Here is a 22,237-nt window from a genome sequence, read left to right on the forward strand (position 1 = left end):
GGACAAGAAATTTTATATTTCTAAGCCCCCTAGTTTGAAGCTCCACCAATATCATGTGGATAGATCCTTAGTATGTTTCAACATTTCCAATTCCCGAAAGCCGGGAAATTGGGAAGTGACATGGAATAACCAAACCATGGCATTTTCACACAGAGCCGACAGAATGCCCGTAGACTCAGAACTTAAACGCCAAATAGCCGACGGTGGAAGGTATTTTCGGTACAGGTATACGCTAGGGAGTAGGACCATGCTGGTTGGAGAAGTATCACCAGGGTACTGTGCGCATATCATACAGCCTGATACGTGTACTGAACAGATGAGAGAGTTAGGGATAGGATTTTTCACTTGGAAGGTTTGCAATATGGTAATGTCATATTCTGTCCCATATGTTCTCCCCGATGATGCATATTTCATATGCGGGAGGAAGGCGTATAAGTGGCTTGCCCCAAACTCAGAGGGATTGTGTTACATTGGAAGAGTGTTGCCAGAAGTTATGACCATAACCCATAATAAGATGAAAGACGTTCACCGCAATGCTCAAGCTCCTTACACTCACACTCACTATGAACACATCGTTAAGAGACACCTTATAGATAGGACAGAGCACGCAGCCTCTGATTTGATCCACGAATCCACCGGGATTCAATTCCTACTCGCGTTAGATATCACCCGTACCGCCAGAGGAATTATAAATTATAGGTATATTCATGCGCTAGCAAACCTGATAGATAATATCACCGAGATGTATGATGACACCTTCAGGTATACAGGGAGGGAATTGCAAGCTTACAAAACGGAACTGATCCAGCACAGGATGGTTCTAAATTATATCACAGCGGTGACAGGTGGGTACTGTGTCACCTTAGCAACTCAGTATGGTGTAAAGTGCTGCACGTACATTACAAACAGCACTGAGGACCCAACCGAGGTCATAGATCAAAAGATGGACGATATCTTGCAATTGAAGTGGGAGTTCTGGAGGAGACACAACCTTACCCTTACTGCTGTGAGTAATGAACTGACCGGCTGGGTCTCATGGTTGAACCCACGCAATTGGTTCTCAGGTTTAGGAGAATGGGCTCAAAATGTTATCGTGAGTGTAGGAAAGTTTCTCCTTTGTATCCTGGGAGTCGTCGTAATGATTGGTTTGATATTTAGATGTAAACAAACAAAAAATGAGTACTACCCAACTGCGCACAGCTTATAGAAGTCCACTTAAATATTGAAAAATTCGAAAATACGTCAGTCAAAAAGTGGAGAGGAGGTCGTTTTCCAATCTTTTTCTCTTCTTTTCTTCGTCCTTTTTAATTCCGAGGAGTCCCCTTCAGATTTACCGAATGTCCCTCAAAAACAGTGGAAGAACAATATTGTGTAGTATGTCCTGGATTTTGGTGGTTCTGGGTTATGTGGTTTAACAAGATGGTTCGTACCGTATTCACGTCTAAAACGGAGGAATTCACACGCATAAAGGTTTCTTTATGGACCCAAAACTTCTCCTAACCGGATGGATGGCTAGTCATGTTCTTTTTTGTTTGTTTATGTTCACGGTATATGGTGTTGAGTGACACCAGGGTTCTACAAAACTGCAGCCGCAGTGAGCGCAGTGGTCCACTATCTTTGTATTTCTTGTGATATTTAGATGTGTTCGATTTTTAACGCGGCGCAAGCGCAGTACCAAAGTGATGAGTTTGAGGAGCGGGGGCATTGTTACAACAACTGATTTAATTTATGACCCATCAATTGAGACAATGTTGTGATAAGACGTGATTCCACGATCCGTTTCTTTCACCCGTTTCTCCTTTGTTTTCCCTCAAGCAAAAACACATCCATTCGGAAGAGACGTTGATGAATTATACATTCATTCGGAAAAGACTTTTATGGACACTCTAAAGACTTTGATGGACATTCTAAAGACTTTGATTAACACTTTCAGCAAAGATACACCCATCCGGACAAGACTTCAACCAACACCCAGGGACGATTACACCAATGTTATGTGAATGTATTTGTGATACGTGTCTTATCTTCATCTCTACAACCTTCAGGTAGTGACACACATAGTCGACAGGTGATATAGATACATATATTAGCATTCACGTGTTTTTCCCCCTCCATGTATCATCAACTAAATGTGCACCCCTACTATTATACGATTTGAATATAGACCACCTCAAAGTTTCCTTTTTTGGGGTCAATTTCTTTTTCTATTTATAAAGCCTCCGGAATAGTATGATAGAGTCTTAATCAAACTGGGGGAGGCCTTATCACAGTTTTCTGGAGAAGGCAGGTGATGCGTACCCCAACACTCACACTCTGTGTGCTGATGACAAACATATAAAGGTATCTTTCACTCTTTCAGCAATAGAAGTAATCCACTGATCGCGTACCCCAACTCACGGTTTAAAAGGCTTTATAACTCCTATAAGGGTATCTTTGGGTATCTCCTCGGAGGTCTCGATTAGGAGTCTCTGATGTGGTCTCCAAAGTGTCAATCACACATGGAAAAATAAAGAACAGCCAATGTGTAGGAGGTTCCACTAATTTCAATGTCGTATGTAGGGTATCTCTAATGAATATTTAAGTAGACATGGAGCGTACCCCACTTACACATGTGTGGGGAACTTTAAACATATAATGGTTTCTTTCTTGTTAGACATACACCAGATTGAAACATGATTTCAGGGATAAACGATCAATGCGTACCCCAACACTCACACTCAGGCAGTAAGTTAGAAGCATATAAGGGTATCTTTTTCTTCTCTAGATATCAATGGATAATCATTCAATATGGCGTACCCCAACTCACGGTTTATTGTGATGAAGGACTCTTATCAAGGTATCTTTAGACTCCCAGTAGAGGATGAGGTTTATGTACTAGGTCAGGTTTGGTTCCATTAACCCCCCCAAAAAAAAGAAAAAATAGCAGGGCTCATACCAGAATTTGGTTAAAAAGAGGTTTACAGATTTTATTTAACAGTACAAGTGGAAAGCTATGTGCAGGAACAACCCCGCATGACAATATAACAAGAAAAAATATGGAATTAAAAATCGGCAAAGAGAGATGATCAACTCTTGCAGAAAAAAATTAAAAATAAAAAAATCAACAATTTAAAAAAGTATCAGAAAATCCGGATAAAAAGTGGCTACTCACACTCCAATTTGTCGACGCTTTTTCTGCCCACATCTGGGCCTTTATCAAGACATCTTGATAAAGGCCCAGATGTGGGCAGAAACGCGTCGACAAATTGGAGTGTGAGTAGCCACTTTTTATCCGGATTTTCTGATACTTTTTTAAATTGTTGATTTTTTTATTTTTAATTTTTTTCTGCAAGAGTTGATCATCTCTCTTTGCCGATTTTTAATTCCATATTTTTTCTTGTTATATTGTCATGCGGGGTTGTTCCTGCACATAGCTTTCCACTTGTACTGTTAAATAAAATCTGTAAACCTCTTTTTAACCAAATTCTGGTATGAGCCCTGCTATTTTTTCTTTTTTTTTGGGGGTTAATGGAACCAAACCTGACCTAGTACATAAACCTCATCCTCTACTGGGAGTCTAAAGATACCTTGATAAGAGTCCTTCATCACAATAAACCGTGAGTTGGGGTACGCCATATTGAATGATTATCCATTGATATCTAGAGAAGAAAAAGATACCCTTATATGCTTCTAACTTACTGCCTGAGTGTGAGTGTTGGGGTACGCATTGATCGTTTATCCCTGAAATCGTGTTTCAATCTGGTGTATGTCTAACAAGAAAGAAACCATTATATGTTTAAAGTTCCCCACACATGTGTAAGTGGGGTACGCTCCATGTCTACTTAAATATTCATTAGAGATACCCTACATACGACATTGAAATTAGTGGAACCTCCTACACATTGGCTGTTCTTTATTTTTCCATGTGTGATTGACACTTTGGAGACCACATCAGAGACTCCTAATCGAGACCTCCGAGGAGATACCCAAAGATACCTTTATAGGAGTTATAAAGCCTTTTAAACCGTGAGTTGGGGTACGCGATCAGTGGATTACTTCTATTGCTGAAAGAGTGAAAGATACCTTTATATGTTTGTCATCAGCACACAGAGTGTGAGTGTTGGGGTACGCATCACCTGCCTTCTCCAGAAAACTGTGATAAGGCCTCCCCCAGTTTGATTAAGACTCTATCATACTATTCCGGAGGCTTTATAAATAGAAAAAGAAATTGACCCCAAAAAAGGAAACTTTGAGGTGGTCTATATTCAAATCGTATAATAGTAGTGGGTCACATTGGTGTTATCCATTTCATGACACTGTATGAATGAAAACAAATCTTGATTGTATGTACTACACATTGGTTTGTTCTCGCCATTTTTTGTCTTTTATGATATCAACATTCGAGAAACTCCATATTTATATTGAACTAAATTGAAGATTCTACTCAGAAGAATAGAACCCATCTTCTGGTCCAAAAAGGAACGTTATGGTGATATCTTTCTTTAGCGCTTGTGGTGTATGACAGGGTTTCTAATTTCTGGTTTGTGTATTTGCGATCTAAATGTGGTGACATTTATTCAGAGACCTGTTACATCTAAGCAGCTTAGCGCCAGCTGAACCACCCCCACAATTCTTGTTTGTATAAATGTGCACCCCATTTGTTGGAACAAGAAGCCAAAAAGAGCTCGGTAGTGTTTGTTGGCCCACTTACAGACCCTTAATACGGGATGAGAAGGATTTAATGTATACTTCGCAATACCTCAAAGCTTATCTAGAACATGTACGGCACGATGATACATGCCCCTCAGACATGGATTTCATACATACATGCTTTTACTATCCCACTAGACCATACATTTCCCGCCTACTCCTACCATCCAATTATTTTATAGATATTGTATTGTGTATTTTTCTGTTTAATGTTTAGATAGTGGCAGTTATTGTTGACTGCCAAAGGGTGGACTGTCAAAGTCGAAAAATATTGTAATGCATGCCTAACGTACTAACCCCATGCACATGCCTGCTGCGCGTGCACTCAGTCTGCCGTGTGTGCGCATATCCGCAATTTGCGTAACGGAGCTTTTCACGGCCATGCGCCTTAGCGCGTGGTATGCGCATTTACGGTAGAGTTTGTGAACACATAGATGGTTATTAGAACATTACATATTTAACCCAAATAGTGTACATTTTAGATATAGTTCCCCTAGACCATGTCAGCGAGTATTAATAGTTTAAACAGTTCCAGGACAGAGGGATTCGCCTTTGCATGATAGGAAGGGTCAGATAAAGGTTGGAAGGTGATGTCTAGTATCCAGCTGTACTGTATTTTGAGGGTAACATTCCGGTGTTAGTTAGAGAAAGATCGCTTGTTCCTGCGTATAGTTATGTGCAAAAGTAGAATATGAACATTAACTGTATTTACTGTATTTTATGTATGCGGCGGGAATCCAGAGGATACCACCCACAAGAGCAGTTGGGTAAAGACATCGCCCACCCTTTCAAATCCACCTATGACCTTTGCTGTAATGTAGAGACACATCCCTGTGTCCAATGGACAATGAGATTACAGTGACCATTGTATTGTGTATGCTTGTTGTGTATAAAAAGACCATTGTTGCCTGGCCGGTCAGAAGACTCTGAACGCTATCTGTATGACCAGCAGAGGATCGGCCGGGTTGCGCTTGCGAACATTCTCACGTATGTACATTCTCTGTAGCCATTATTCTGTTTAGATTTACTTGTTAGCCTGTAGTGTATGATTTGTATTGTTTTTACCTTTTGGAATTAATCCACTGAGGCCTTAGAACCCTGTGGTTGCAACTACAAATCAGTGTTGTGTTTTCACTCTCCTGCATGGGCTTTAAAGTAGATTTATCTGTATAAGGTGTATAGCATTGATAAGGTGTATGCACTGCGGGTACTTTGTATCGCCAGCGCTACTTAAGGTTTAAAGGTATTACATCATTACAGTACTTTGCTGTTAAGGGTTTAAAGTGTAAGCATATCATTACATTGTATCATTAACAAAGTTTAAAGGTTATCCATTGTGTGTGCGCACGCTGAGCGTACTCCGTACACTCAGCGCGGCGTGGGTACGCCAAGTACGTACCACGTGCGGGACTCTGTACGCAAATAGCGTACAAAGTGCGTAGCACGTGTATTCAGTCTAGCGGCCATAACGGCTCCATGGTAATAGTGTATCTAGAGGTATAGCTTTGCGGTATAAGATAATATCGACATTATCAACGCTCATTTATGTTTACAAAAGTGAAAATCAGAAACTCCTGTGTGAAGAATGATTAGAACAGCTAATAAACAATATAATAAAACATACACTGCTACTATGTAAGATCCACACTGTATACATACTGCAAAATATTACCCTTTCCAGTCCTGAATACGTAATGATATGTGGGAAACAACCAACAAGTAAAGGTGGTAAATGTTAATAATTGCAACACTTACTTGTAATGCTATATATATACGGTCAATGTCAGCAAAGATGATGAAGAGACCCAAAGCTAGTTGTATTGGCAGCAAACAGACAAAGATATCTGTGTATATAAAAACAAAAAGGACATTATAATACTATATAAATGTTTACAGCTTTGCAGTGTATCTTACACCACTGCTTAAAATAAGCATTTTAAACATTGTGTTCACGGATATGGGTCATGGGTTCATCAGCAAATTAGTGGATTGTTTCTTATCCATTGTAATTGGAAGAGACACCCTTGAACAGGATTTCTGCCTCTTGCAAACAAACTACTACAGTGGGTTTAAATTGGCATGTGTCTATAAAATCTGTGGTATGAGAGCGCCCAGCTTCACTTCTTAGTAAATGTAGCCTATGTGTCCTCTCAGCATTCTATAAATCTTATAGAATAGAACATTTGTTTGTTGTTTGCTTGCTTGTCTGATTGCGGTGAACTCTGAAACCATTGAACCAATTGTGATGCGGTTTTCACATTAGTGTTGGTCACATTCCTAGGTAGGTTTTTAGACTAAGCTAGAAATACATTGGGGATAAACCCCTGGTGTCCCCCAGCACACCGAGCTGTACCTTTACCAAGACATGAAAGAATATATATATATATATATATATATATATATATATATATACATACTTACATATAATAGAAATCCAGAGATTTTAGTTACATACAGTTTGCAAACGTATGATAAGCCGCCAGGCCCAGACAAGGCTCCTCTGATGCTGGTGGCCCCTAACTCTAGGTCTGGGCCTGGGGTGTAGAACCACACAGACCGGCACTTTCACTAGTATATTAATTTTTGTATATAGATTTTGTTTTCCTTTATTAACACATACTAACACTTTACCTTCTTGCATTGTGCTGCCCTGGGGTTAGCTGGCCTTTGCCGGTCTGTGGGGTTCTACACCCCAGGCCCAGACCTAGAGTTAGCGACCACCAGCATCAGAGGAGCCTTGTCGGGCCTGGTGGCTTATCATACGTTTGCAAACTGTATGTAACCAAGACCTCTGGATTTCTATTATATATATGTATATATGTATATATATATATATATATATATATATATACACATATATATAGTCTTTCATGTCTTGGTACAGGTACAGCTCGGTGTGCTGGGGGACACTAGGGGGTTATCCCTAATGTATTTCTAGCTCAGACTACCCCCTCCCTTTCATGCACCTGAACTGTATTTCCTAATTGATTTGAGCAACTTACATTTTGTTCTGTTAGCTTTTAGACTAAGTTTTACTATGATCAGTTGTGATGGGGCTGGGGGCTGGGCTCCACGGGGAATGGTCCAGTCAGCGGCAGGCATATGTGACTCAATAGCAACCGATCAGGACATCATGGCACGTGTGTACTGTTTCATGAAAGACCTATTTATAGGCAGGACCGGATTAAGCCTTGGGGGGATGGCACATAAGACAGGGGGGCCCCGGTGGAAGGTGGGGGATATATATTAGATTGTACATACCTCCCTACATGTCCCATTTCAGGAGCGAAAAAATCCTCTCTACCTGGACTTCCCTCTTAATATATGATTGATGTCACCTGTGTTGAACTATTTCATTGATAAGAAAGGTATTTCAACACAGGCGATTGCAGTCATAAATTAAGAAGGAAGTCCAGGTAGAAAACATTTTGTCCCCCCTGGAATGGGTCATGGTAGGAGGTATAGATTGTGTATATTAAATTGAAACCAATAGTGTATATTAGTTTTAAACTAATAGTTTAATAATGCCTGAGTATTGTTTATACGGTAGCTCCGCCTAATTGAAAGACAACGACAACTAAAACAACCTTACAATACACATTGAAAAATAAAATAATTTATCTTGTCATGTGCAGCCTCTATACTACTTACACACTGGGACAGGACTCAGGAGGACTCTCTGTGTGTGTCTCTATATCTAGACCCAAATGATTTAGTTGCATAAATTTACACAGGACTCAGACACCCAAGCAAGGGAGGAGGAGAAGCAGGGATCCCTGTGTCACTTATAGCTCCCTCCACCCTCCTATCTCTCCTCTGGTTAGAAAGCTCCGTCTATAGCTCATGAAACATTATATTCCTGTGTCTCTGCCTGCACAGCATACGGTCCTGCTCACATTCTGGCTCTCTCATTAAGAGGGAAAGCTAGTGATATCAGTGTGCTCTGGCCAGGGGCCCCTGACACAGGGGTGCCCGGGGTACAGTATGCCCTGCATCCCCCTCCTTAATTTGGCTATGTTCATAGGTAAGCATAATTAATTAGTACTTCTTTGGACTAACATCTATAAATATAGCAAAAAGAGCTATAAATAATTGTTTTAACGGTTTTATTTTCACCAGCTTCCAGCCAAGTGGAGCCAGCTACTGTATCTAGTTAATGTTATAAAAAATGTATATTCATCCGTATTCTGCTTCAGTTACTGTAATTGTTGAGATCTCACTAAGGCCTAGATTTATCAAGCTTTGGAGAGTGATAAATTGTATGGTGATAAAGTTAGAACCAACCAGCTCTTAAACGCTATTTTACAGGCTATGGACCCTATTCAGAATCTGCTACTGCTTAAGATCACATGCTGGGGGCTGCCCAGCACAGTGCAAGGTCACCCAGCAGGCAATGTCCCGCCCAGCACTGTGATCGCAATCTAATTGTGATCGCATCGCTGACCTGGGATTTTCAGATGCACCACCGCCTCTTTCTTTATCGGAGTGGCTGCATGTGACGTCATGCAGTCGCTCCGAAAATGGTCCGGCCACGTCTGCGTTGACTGGACTAATCCCCTGCAACGGTCCATCACCACTCACCCAACGGCCGCCACTGTCATTTAAGGTGCAATTGCATCTCTATGGGATGCGATCGCACTTTGCTTGTTTGCGTATGCGCTGTGCGAATGCAGCGCATGTGCAGAGGTCCGAAAAATGCCTGTTTGTGATTTTCAGGAAATTGCAATCCAACCTGAATGAGGACTTGTGTTTTCAAAATGACAGTTAGGAGCTGATTGGTTGGTACTTTATCACCGTGCAATTTATCACTCTCCAAGGCTTGATAGATCTGGGCCAAAATGTAATGGGCCGGATGTACTAAGCATTGAAAAGTGATAATTTCACTGTGATAAAGCACCAGCCAATCACCTCCTAACTGTCATTTTTCAAACCCAGCCTGTAACATGGCAGGTAGGAGCTGATTGGCTGGTACTTTATCACAGTGAAATTATCACTTTTCTAAGCTTAATACATCCCGCCCAATATGTTTACAAAATAAATGATATCACATACTAGTTACCAGCCCATCAAAATGGTAATGTCAGGGGCGGTGGCTGCACACACCCGAACGGAGCAAAACACTTGCATTTCCCATACAGGGGTGAGGAGCAGTGTTAGCCTTTTGTATTAAATGTGTATTAAATTCTAAGCATATTTAAATACAAAAACTAATCTTAAAGACAAAGATGATTTAGCTTATATTTCTTCAAAATAATAAGATTGATGCAGAATGTGTATTATACTAGTTGTACTTATGTCTGTAGTGTGTGTTTTGGGGCAGTACAGGGAAGGTGTAATGTAGTTCATAGAAAACAAGAGAAAGGAAAGTTACTTTTCTCTTGTTTTATCTATTGATTGTCACAGGCAACACCCCCTGAACTGTACACAATTAGGTATAAAGTAATACAGGGTTCAGCCATAAATTGATTGATATTATATACTTTTTTAGATTTTTTTTCTCTCTCTATTTCTGTTACAAGTTACAATGTAGGCCAAATACATTAAGCCATGTTTGTGTAATTGCAATTACATGCAAACTGAGAAAAAGATGCATATGCACCTGAAAAAACTGTATTATCTGTGAGTTTTCAGTACAAGTGCAAATAATGAATGATGATGATAATAATCACCTGCACTAGCAAATCACTAATGATTGTCTGTTTGCAAATGTTCTGCTTGATTGTTGTTTTTTCTCCCCAACAAATGGGGAGTGGAAATAAATACATATAGTAAAGAACGTGGAAAAAATAAACAGAGATATTAGACCACAAAGTGTGTTACACCTTGAAAAAGAAAAAGGGGACAAATGTACGTTTCAATGCCAACTGTGAATTCTCAGATACCTGTGTGTTATTCACACACATATATATGTTTAAATAAAAGCTAGGCTACCACGAGAGAAACATTAAAGATGCATATTTAAGGAAAATTAATTGGATGAAACAACCACAAGTTGATTAAATAAATTGTATATGTTACTGTATCCCCGTAATCTGAGTGGTATATGCATACCATATAAAACTGTAGTATTTGTTGTAGTGTATGTTTTTATTAAATATACTTTTTTAATGTTTCAATCCTGGTAGCTGACCTAGCTTTTTCTTCAAATGTATATGTTTATACCACATTGGTATCTGAGCTATCACAAGTGCTGACACCTACATGTGTGCATAAGACACTGCATTGCTTGTACTTGCATATGATTAGTACTGGAGAACGTGTGAAAACATGAAAGATGCTCCTCAAATGTTTTCTCTTTGACAACTGTTTTAACATTTTTAGAAAAACTAGTGAATGATTTCTAGAAAAATATACTCACAGTTTGTATACAAAGGTTTCCTGAACGGTTTTCCCTTGGAAAACACAAATGCAACAATTATAAGACTCATTGTGGCTATTGCGAACAAAGTTGTGCTTTCATAGTTTTCATATTCAGAATATTCGTGCACTGCTGTAATGCTCCCATTTGTGATGCTGAGATTACCATCAGTATTTCTTACACAAGCACTACAAGAAAAAAAATCAAAGTGGAAATTATTGTTTATTAAAAAAAATTTCAGCCGACTTCAAAATCCAAGAACAAAAACAGTCTTAAAATGATCTGTCTGTGGAAAGCACTTAAAGCAAAGCGTTCACTCAGAATACTTGTAAAATATAAGAAATATTGAGATGAATGTTTCATCAACACTAAGGGGCTATTTACCAAAGTACAATTGTGAGATACAGTATCCTGTGAAAATGTATTTGCAAATTTACAGTATCCCCTGAATGTACAGTATCTATGGGGTAACCATGGCAGATATCACAGATCCTCCGTTTCAACTGCAATAACAGCCTCTATATGGCAGTTTGACTTGGGCAGTACACCTATGAAACCAGAGGCAGTTTAAGAAGGTAGAGGGCCCATGTGCAGACTCTGTGTAGGCTGCCTTCTCTGGCAGTGCTTTGTGTCAGAGTATACTGCACATGCATAGGTCTCCGGGAACATGGTATCAGTGCCTTGTTTCTGGGTACTTCTCTACTACGCATGCAGAAACCACCAGAAAAATGGCCACCACACCATTTTCCTAATGACTTCTAGTGCTCTGGCCAACATAGAACTCTGGATACGTATATGTAGTATCAAGCTCTGTAATGCAAAGCATTCCAGAGATTGGCTCCAGTAGCCATTGCAGCCTATGGGCTACATACTCAAAGGTTGCCAGGTATGTACCCTTGCACTGATCATGCATGAACAGTAGCGCAGCTGACACCCAAACAAGAAAGTAAAGAGATAGTTCATGCCATCTCCAGATGGCATTATCCTATAGTGTATGCACTCCATTTTGGGGTGTAAAGACAATAATCAACAAATGAAAGTTACCCAAACGGCACAAGTAAAGAAAGTGTAAAAGTGTGAATCAACGACAAACTATTTAAAGGCAAATTAAGTGTAACAGTCACTGAGGAATCTCACGTGAAAAGTCCTTATTGTGCCACAACCAAAGTCCACAATATAGAATCAATTTCTGAAATATCCTTCCTTTAGGAGACGATATTTAAAAGTGTATTTTATACGTAGACATATGGGGGGAATTGTAATAGGATGTGAGAATCAGAAAGTGAGAGATTTTGGTAAAATTCTCCTGTTTTTTTAAAGTGGCAATCAACCTGGGTTTGCCATGCAAATGATTGCCACTTTAAAAAAAAAAACAGGAGAATTTTACCAAAATCTCTCACTTTCTGATTCTCACACCCTATTACATTTCCCCCTTAGCAAGAGTGCAGTATTATTATGTTCTTCTCAATCTCCCAATGGGGTTGGGTGCACAATCTAACCCAGTACACATAAGGAATATTTATTAAATCATAGTGTTATCAAATAAAAAGCATTCTATAAATAAATGTACAAAACATATATTCACCACTAATGTGGGGGTTCAGTGTGATTTCCGATAAAGGAGGTACATACAGCACATCACAGATGGTATTGCTGGGAATGGTGGACCGCTCCTGGGAATATGGAATCCATCAGTAGCAATGCTGGCCCTGCAAGTTGGTACATCCATATCTGCTGATGGTTTCTCACTGTCCACCAACGTGTTTCAACTGTATAGTCTGTCTTTCTCCATGTTGAAATACAGAAGGTCATTAGCATACCCAGCAGTACCATCTTAGATGTGATATATATAATACCTTTAACCGGTAAGCTCTTATAGCCTAAGAGTGGTGGATATATGTTGTGTACATATGTTTTTAGAAAGCCTTTTCTTTTATGTGATATCACTAAGATTTACTGAACTGTATTTCACGACATGGAATTTTCTTCTTTTTCTTATAAATACTGAATGAGATTGTGCACCTAACTCATTGGGAGATTGCAAATACACTTGTTAAATGTTTAGTTACAATATACCATCTCCTAAAGGAAGGATATTTCAGGAATTAATGTCATATTGTGGACTTTGGTTGTGGCACAATAAGGACTTTTCATGTAAGATTCCTCCAGTGTCAGACTGGGGTGTGAGGGGTCCACCAGGGGAATGCCGGGGTAGGGCCCATGTTTAGGGGTGTGCTCGGCTGCCACAGAGTCTTGGATAACCAATAAAGAGTGCATGGTCTGGGCCTCTTAATAAATATATATAATAAATACTGCTAGTGCATCATGATAATGTACCAGATTAATAACAGTAATGTACTGTAGAGAAATACACCATAGTCCTGTGCAGTATAAAGTAACATGTGTAATGTATAATTCAAGTGCACAATCTGGAACCTGATCCCAAGGAAGGGGTGGGAACCCCGGGCAGTGGGGCCCACCGGGGGTTTCCCCTCTGGTCCTGTGGGCCAGTGCAACCCTGGATTCCTTAGTGACTGTTACGCTTTATTTGCCTGAAGGTAGTTTGTGGTTGAGTCGCACCTTTACACTATATTTACTTGTGCCATTTGGGGAACTTTTATTTGTTGACTATTGTCTTTACACCCCAAAAAGGAGCGCATGTTCTATTTTTGCATTTTTATATCAACGTTTGGTAGTTTGTGAATTCTATCAGTGATCATAGCTGCACCCCCACAGAGGCACTGGAGACTTTATTTTTATTATGTTATCCTATAGTAGCCTACAGACTACTTGCAAATTTTTATGTAGAGGGTTTTCCATAAACCCTCCGGAGCCTTCTCCATCTGCCTCCGCTGCAGAACGTGCTGGCCAATAGGAGCGCATTTGCAGTGTGCACCAAGGAACTGAACACGGAAGGAGTATGATAGCTTTACCCTATCACACTGCTCCAGCTCTTCACCAGGAAAGGTTTTTATGGGGGCCAATCTCATGGCGAGAGCAGAATTTTCACGTTGTGAATTTATGCAAAAATGTTTCTCACATCCTCGTAAAAAATGAGGATTGTGATAAATATGCCCCTAGATATGTGTAGTGACTGAAGAATCTGTGTGGCATTTATTTTCTTCCAACAAAAACAAACAATTTTCTTCAAATGTCCCTCAGTGTAAAATGAACATACTGTACCTAAAGTTAGATGTGCTGTACCACGGTTGCTGCTGTACCAGTACAAAGCCACAGATCTGAATAGCCATATTGAGAATAATATTAAAGAACACTGATAGCAGGAGCGGGGGAGATATTAGCTGTGCTGGCGGTCTGTAGGGAGCCAATACTGGATATGCCTCTGTTAAACTCACTGTAAAAAGAGTCAGAAAAGTAATTGTATGTTACATGTACAGTACAACAGTCTTTGCACATGAATTACCTGGCAGCTACTTCCTACCTAACACTAATCTCTTTTCTTCACTACTGCTCGGAGCACAACTACGTATACGCAGTGTCGGACTGGGCCATGTAGGGTCCACCGGGGGGATGCAGTGGTAGGGGCCCATGTTAGGGGTGTGGCCAGCCTGCAGAGGGAGTGTGGCCTGTCACCTCATTGGTTTGACTTACCATTAGAGAGTGCAACGTCTGGGCCTCTATATAAATATATACAGTAAATTCAGCTGCTGCATGCATGATAATGTACCAGATTAATAACAGATTAATAACAGCAATGTAATGTAGAAAATACACCACAGTCCAGTATAAGGTAACATATGTATAATGCATAATTCAAGTGCACAGTCTGGAACCTGATCCTTACAGTGGCGCACCCAGGGGGGCTTCCGAGCACCCAGAAACCCCCCTCCACAAAATTTTTATTTTTTATTTTTTTTTAGCTGCATGAGTATTATTAATGGCTGTCTAGCATCCTCTGCAGCCTGCTGTCTTCCTGGTGGCACTTGTAAGTGCTTAATAAAAGTTTACTTTATTTTAATTATAGTACATATATATCCATGTGCATGCATATATACACATGTATATACATACATACATATAAACACACACACACATATGATATATATACATGTGTATATATACGTGTACTGTATGTATATATATATATATATATATATATATGTGTATGCATGTTTAATATACTATGTATATATGTATATGTATGTGTGTGTGTGTATATATATATATATATATATATATATATACACGGTGTATATATATATATATATATATATATATATATATACACGGTGTATATATATGTGTAGATATGTATATATATATATATATATATATATATAAAAATATATACATACATACACACACACATAGGCACACTAGTTTTACGGACCCAGCATATACTGGGTCACCTCAGTCCCCACCCCCGTGATTGGCTCCACCCAGTTCTGGAAACCCCCCATGCAAATCCTGCGTTTGCCACTGCCTTAGAGCAGGATTTGGGCCCCCAGGCAGTGGGGCCCACCGGTGATTTCCCCTGTAACCTGTAGGCCAGTACAAGCCTGCCTATACGCCTTTATTTTGTTTGTAGATTAAACTCGTCAATCAATTTTGTGATGTAACACAATCTGTTTCATTATATGTCCAGGTGAATATTGGGGCAACAAAGCAATTCTTCCCTTACAGTACATACTGTACCTTCCACATTGTTATTAAGACGTTTGTCATGGATATTGTTTTGAATTATAAACATGTAATTCTAGTTATTTTCACAATTTAATGACTCCAAATACTTGAAAACACAAAAATCTCTTGAACTGAACTCTCCATTAACTATGCCCAGATTTCTGTGAAACGCTTTTATCTTATATGAAAACATAGGCACAGTCTGAGCTGATTGCAGGGATTCCTTTCATTCATTTAAGGAAACCAGAAATTGGAGCATCCCTATAATGTAAAGTTATTCTTAGTTATTCCTGGGAAAAAACTGCATAATATAGATACAGTAGTGATCATTCATTAATCCCTTTATTGGGAGACCAACAGCCACGAACCAGATGGGCAACTCTGACAAACTGGTCCTTTGTAACTCTACGCCCTAGTTTACATTCATGAAAGATTCAGACATTCAGAGTTTTTTAGATTTATTTTACATTTACAAATGAGCAACGTACTTGTTAGGGTGACCAGTATTGTAATTCCCACATCTTGGATAAGGTATTGGTACAGACCCACTATTTTCAATTGCTGTAAAAACAAAAAAAGTGTTATTAAATTATTGTACCTCCATATATTAAAGTAGCTGCTTAGGGGCCTATTTATCATTAAATATTTGCAGGATATTCACCGAAAACATACATTTTTGGGGTGTTCCTGCAGATATTAAGGATTCCCCAGTTGTGCCACTGAGGAGTCAAAGCAGATATCACCAATATCTGCTAATGCAACCCCCATAGGTTTCTATGGAAACCACCAGGTTTACCAAGCTTGTATTTTGTCCCTATAGGTAATGCCATCTCCACTGAGGTCGCTATCCTATAGTAGCCTACAGGCAGGGCTGCCAAGAGAAATCCTGGGCCCCGGTACAACTTCCCGGGCCTCCCAGAGTGGGTGTGGCCACAGTCTCTCTCTCTCTCTCTCTCTCTCTCTATATATATATATATATATATATACTGTACACACACACACACACACACACACACACACACGCAATATTAACACTAATGGCAATGTATGGGTTCATGTATTATAAAATATTTATATAGAATTTATAAATTCCCGCCTGTCCACTAATTTATAAGCTCTGGCCTGGGCCCCCTGGCATGCCCGGGCCCGGGTAATCTGTACCCCCTTTCCCCCCCTCTGTCGACACCACTGCCTATAGGCTACCTTTTAGTTGTTCTCCAGTGATGCATGCGCCGGCAGATGAACATGCATGTGCAGTGTTAAGCAATGTTTAAGAATGCATGAGATAAAAATTTTCTTAGCTGTTCTTTAGAATTACATATTTTTTATTGAGGAAATTTTATCAAGTTATACATGTGTACATTACAAGAACATACGCGTAACATAAAGAAAGAAAAAAAACAAACAAACAACACACAACAAATAAATAACCAGTAATTGGTGCAGTAAACGCAGAATACAAAACAGACCTGACATTGTTCCATACTAGAAGAGAAGTGCAAGGTGGAATAACAACCGTTATTAGTTTGATTGCGTTACTATAACACATTTGCATCTGAAGCAAAGAGAATTGACAAAAAAGCATCTCACAGCAGTGGCGTGCGGTGAGGTAACTGGCTGGGGAGGCACTGAGAATATATATATATATATAGTTGAGAGGCATGCGGGACTTTGAAATCAATGTGTGTTGCTTACCTGCTCCAGTAGTGCAGCAACTGACAGCCATGGCCTCTTCAGGGTCTCCTCCTCCACACTGACACCGTGGGCTGGGGCTGGATTTCATGCACTGGCGGCGCCACTGCCTCCCCCAGTCCCCTGGCATCGCGGGAGGGCTGGGAGCGGGAGGACACACAGCTGCGGGTACATTTCCCAGACAGGGAGGAAGGGGGGCAATCCGCCACTGCCTCCCCAGTTCCCTGGCATCGCAGGAGTGCTGGGAGCGAGAGGTCCCACAGCGGCATCCAGGCACAGCGGCCGGCTGTGGCGATGTAGGCACTGACGGTCCGCAGCAGCGCCCTCCTCGGTCTGGTCCTCTACGTGGCTGGGCCTGGCTTCAACATTACTAACGCCGGGTCCCGCTGCCTCTTCACCCCGCTGTGCTACTGTAACTGTAGTGACAGCTCCAAAGTAGTGCCCGGTCCCGCTGCCTCTTCACCCCGCCGCGTATGGGTGATTGGACGAGCGGATCCAGCACTGGATCCGCTGTCCAATCACATCTGCCTCGCTGACAGGGGCGGGTTTCCCCTGTCAATGAGGCACTTATATAAGTGCCGCTTTCTGCTCTGGATTTTAATGGGCTTTGACAGCCCAGTGCTTGGCCCCGCCCCTCCCGCTTTAACCTATTCCTATTGTTAACGGAAGGCACTGTTGTTAGTGCCTCCCAAACTACTTTTCAGGATTAAAATGGTTAGGATAAGATAAATTAATTACTCATGACACAGAATATGTGTCATAAGTATCTTCTTTATATTATTTTAATCATTAATGGTGCCTCCCCTGACTGCACGTCCCTGTCACATAGAGAATAAAGGCAAATACAGCAAGATAATGTTAATGCCATATGAGTATTAGTTCTTAGCTGTTCTTTTGCAAATAATTAACGCCATCCCCGAATATTTCTCTAAGGAAACAAAGTGTGGCTCACAGACATACTGCTATGGTGACTAAGGCCAGCATGTCAGAGTAGATAGAAGGAATAGGAGGATATCATAATGAAAACAGAGCTCAGATGGGCATTTCAAAGCTTCTCATTCTGTCATGTACTGTGATTACCATGGAAGACCATGGCACTGTATCAAATTATAAATCATTAACAGCAGCCTTAATAAAACTTAGGAGAAATGATAAACACCAACATGCTGCATATACAGTAGTCTGCCACCATGATTTATGGGATTGCAGCTTTAACCACAAACTGTAGTTCTGGATAGATCACATATTTCTGGAAAAGACCACAGGTTATAAGCCAGCAGTCTGAGCCAGTGTGTCACATAGCCAGATTAAGGTGGGGGTGCATGGGGCCCACCAGCTGGAGCACACTGACATCACTAGCTCTCCATTTTGTGCAGCAGCATCACCAGGCAGCCAGAATGTGAGCAGAAAAGTAAGCAGTGGAGATAGAGACACAGGAGTATCAGGTTTTATGAGCGAACGATGGAGCTTCCCGAGGAGGGGGAAGAGAGCTGTAAGTGACCCAGGGATCCCACTTTTTTCTCCTCCTCCTCCCTGCATGAGTGTCTGGGTTCTGTGTAACCGGTTATCTAATTAGAACATTCAGGTCTAGACATAGAGACACACAGGGTGTCCTCCTGAGTCCTGTCCCGGTGTGTAAGTAGTACAGAGGCTACTGCTATTGCATTTTTGCAAGATAAATTATAGATTTTATTTTTCTATGTGCATTTTAAGGCTGTTTAACTTGTCTTTGTTCCACTACAAGAAAACTTTATAACGCAGTTGTCTGTTAATTAGGAGGAGCTATAAAGAGTACTTGGGCATTACTAAACTACTAGTTTAAATCCAAAATACACCATTGGTTTAAATTTAATATACACAATCCATACCTCCCAACATGACCCAGTCCAGGAGGGTCAAATGCTCTCTAACTGGATTTCCTTCTTTATGATTGCAATAGCCTATATTGAAATACTTTTCTTATCAATTAAATAGTTCAACACAGGTGACACCAATCATAAATTAAGAGGGAAGTCCAGGTAGAGAGCATTTTATCCCTCCTGGAATGTGTCATGTTGGGAGGTATGTACAATCTAATATACACCTACCTCTGTCAGGGCCCACTGACGTAAGCTTTGCTAAGGCAGGCCTTCAGCATTTGCTATTGCCATGCCTCAGTGGGTAAAGTAGCATTATCTACACCAGCGGCTATGTAAATAAAATAGCCAGAAGTTTGGGCACCAGAATTGGAGAAATATAAATGGTTATTTGTAGATTTAAATTCACCCATTGTTTTCATCAGGACATAAACTTTCCCAGAAATCAAACATATCAAAACTTTTCATAGCATATAAGGGATATTATCAGAATGTAGTGTGGCCTTGCACACATTCTTTGTAATATTCACATTGCAGATACCTGTACATTCGGAGGGCTAAACATGCCTAGTACATGATTGCCCCTTTAAAATAACGTCTGAGTTCAGCCGGCATCCCGCATGGCCGCTAAACTCAGATTACATTACATCCCGCACTAGATATTTTGATTGCAAAAGCCATTGTTGCTCACATTCAGCTTCAGCACAGTGTGTACAAATTGCAGCTCTATTATACTGCAGGAACAGTGATGAATCTATACTGAATGCACATGTGCCCATGGGCGACACTCCTATGTTAGCAACCAGTGGCAGCAAATTTCCAGTCACATCTTTGGAAAGATTCTTTGCTGTCTTCTACACATGTGCCATATTTCCTAGTATATCACCAGAAAGATGGTACTGCAAAGAACAGGGATGCTGCATGGTGAAGGGCGAAGTATGATGCACATGGTCCCCAATCTCTCTTAAAATGCCCATGTGCTGGCAAATATATAGATTATTATGCTGACATTCAGTGCAGGAGCTAGCAGGCAACTTTATTACTACCCAAGATACAAAAGTGATACTTACCCAGTAGAGTAGGAGCAGGCAAATAAGCTCTATCATGGCGTATAGAGTGATGTATTTGAACACAGCGAAAGTACTGACCAGAGCTGCTCGTCCTTCCCTTTACAATTACAAAAGCACACAAGTATCTTATGTTAGCATATTGTGACCCATAATACAGTGATTTTGAAACAAATTGCATTGTTCAAGTATAATAAAGGAGCATTATTACCTGTGGGTGAATTTAGATAGCAGAGCTGCAATACAACTATTTTATATTTTAAGTGAAACATTGGTTCAGGTAGTATTGAAAAGTTCTGAGTTATTTGAATTAGAGATGTGCACCGGAAATTTTTCGGGTTTTGTGTTCTGGTTTTGGATTCGGTTCCGCGGCCGTGTTTTGGATTCAGAGGCGTTTTGGCAAAACCGCCCTGAATTTTTTTTGTCGGATTCGGGTGTTTAAAAAAAAACAACCCTCAAAAACAGCTTAAATCATAGAATTTGGGGGTAATTTTGATCCTATAGCATTATTAACCTCAATAACCACAATTTCCAGTCTATTCTGAACACCTCACACCTCACAATACTATTTTTAGTCCTAAAATTTGCACCAAGGTCGCTGGATGACTAAGCAAAGCGACCCAAGAGGGCGGCACAAACAACTGGCCCATCTAGGAGTGGCACTGCAGTGTCAGACAGGATGGCACTTCAAAAAATTGGCCCCAAACAGCACATGATGCAAAGAAAAGAGAAAAAGAGGTGCACTATGGTCGCTGGACGGCTAAGCTAAGCGACACAAACACCTCAATATCACAGGAATTATTCATTCTAATCAATGGTATTATTGGTCCAAATCACTGGAAGAAAATGACCAAATCACTGGAATTATTCGTTCTAATCAATGGTATTATTGGTCCAAATCACTGGAAGAAAATGACAAAATTACTGGAATTATTTGTTCTAATCAATGGTATTATTGGTCCAAATCACTGGAAGAAAATGGAATGGATGGATACTTGCAGTGACACAGAGCTGCAAGATACAGCAATGGCCTACTGTACAACTATATACTGTTAGTCACCAAAATGCTGCACTGTAATACTATATATACTGCTCACAAAAATGCAGCACAGATATGGAATGGATACTTGCAGTGACACAGAGCTGCAAGATACAGCAATGGCCTACTGTACAACTATAAACTGTTAGTCACCAAAATGCTGCACTGTAATACTATATATACTGCTCACAAAAATGGCGCACAGATATGGAATGGATACTTGCAGTGATACAGAGCTGCAAGATACAGCAATGGCCTACTGTACAACTATATACTGTTAGTCACCAAAATGCTGCACTGTAATACTAGAAGCTATAGAAAAGTATATATATTATTGTATATATCAGTACAGAGCAGTGTATCTGTGACCATGTGTCCTGACAAGCAGTATAGAAGCTATAGAAAAGTATATATAATATTACTGTATATCAGTACAGAGCAGTGTAACTGTGACCCATGTGTCCTGACAAGCAGTATAGAAGCTATAGAAAATAAGAAAAGTATATATATTATTGTATATATCAGTACAGAGCAGTGTAACTGTGACCCATGTGTCCTGACAAGCAGTATAGAAGCTATAGAAAAGTATATTATTGTATATATCAGTACAGAGCGATGTAACTGTGACCCATGTGTCCTGACAAGCAGTATAGAAGCTATAGAAAAGTATATATATTATTGTATATATCAGTACAGAGCAGTGTAACTGTGACACATGTGTCCTGACAAGCAGTATAGAAGCTATAGAAAATAAGAAAAGTATATATATTATTGTATATATCAGAACAGAGGGGTGTAACTGTGATCCATGTGTCCTGACAAGCAGTATAGAAGCTATAGAAAAGTATATATATTATTGTATATATCAGTACAGAGCAGTGTAACTGTGACC

At 40.1% G+C, this 22,237-nt stretch overlaps 1 protein-coding gene across 1 annotated transcript in view; it reads right to left on the reverse strand.

The window, feature by feature from the left end:
• The window catches only part of LOC134909484 (probable cation-transporting ATPase 13A4), a 240,195-nt gene that overhangs the window by 29,407 nt on the left and 188,551 nt on the right, over window positions 1–22,237 (reverse strand). Inside the window, exons 24-28 of the mRNA XM_063916408.1 lie at window positions 20,310–20,406; window positions 16,180–16,252; window positions 14,231–14,402; window positions 11,048–11,235; window positions 6,445–6,533 (exon numbers count right to left, since the gene is read on the reverse strand). Of these exons, the coding sequence (XP_063772478.1) occupies window positions 6,445–6,533; window positions 11,048–11,235; window positions 14,231–14,402; window positions 16,180–16,252; window positions 20,310–20,406 (619 nt within the window). The remainder of the gene's footprint in view (window positions 1–6,444; window positions 6,534–11,047; window positions 11,236–14,230; window positions 14,403–16,179; window positions 16,253–20,309; window positions 20,407–22,237) is intronic.

This window comes from Pseudophryne corroboree, chromosome 4 (genome assembly GCF_028390025.1).
Source record: "Pseudophryne corroboree isolate aPseCor3 chromosome 4, aPseCor3.hap2, whole genome shotgun sequence".
In the NCBI taxonomy this organism is placed as follows: Eukaryota; Metazoa; Chordata; class Amphibia; order Anura; family Myobatrachidae; genus Pseudophryne; species Pseudophryne corroboree.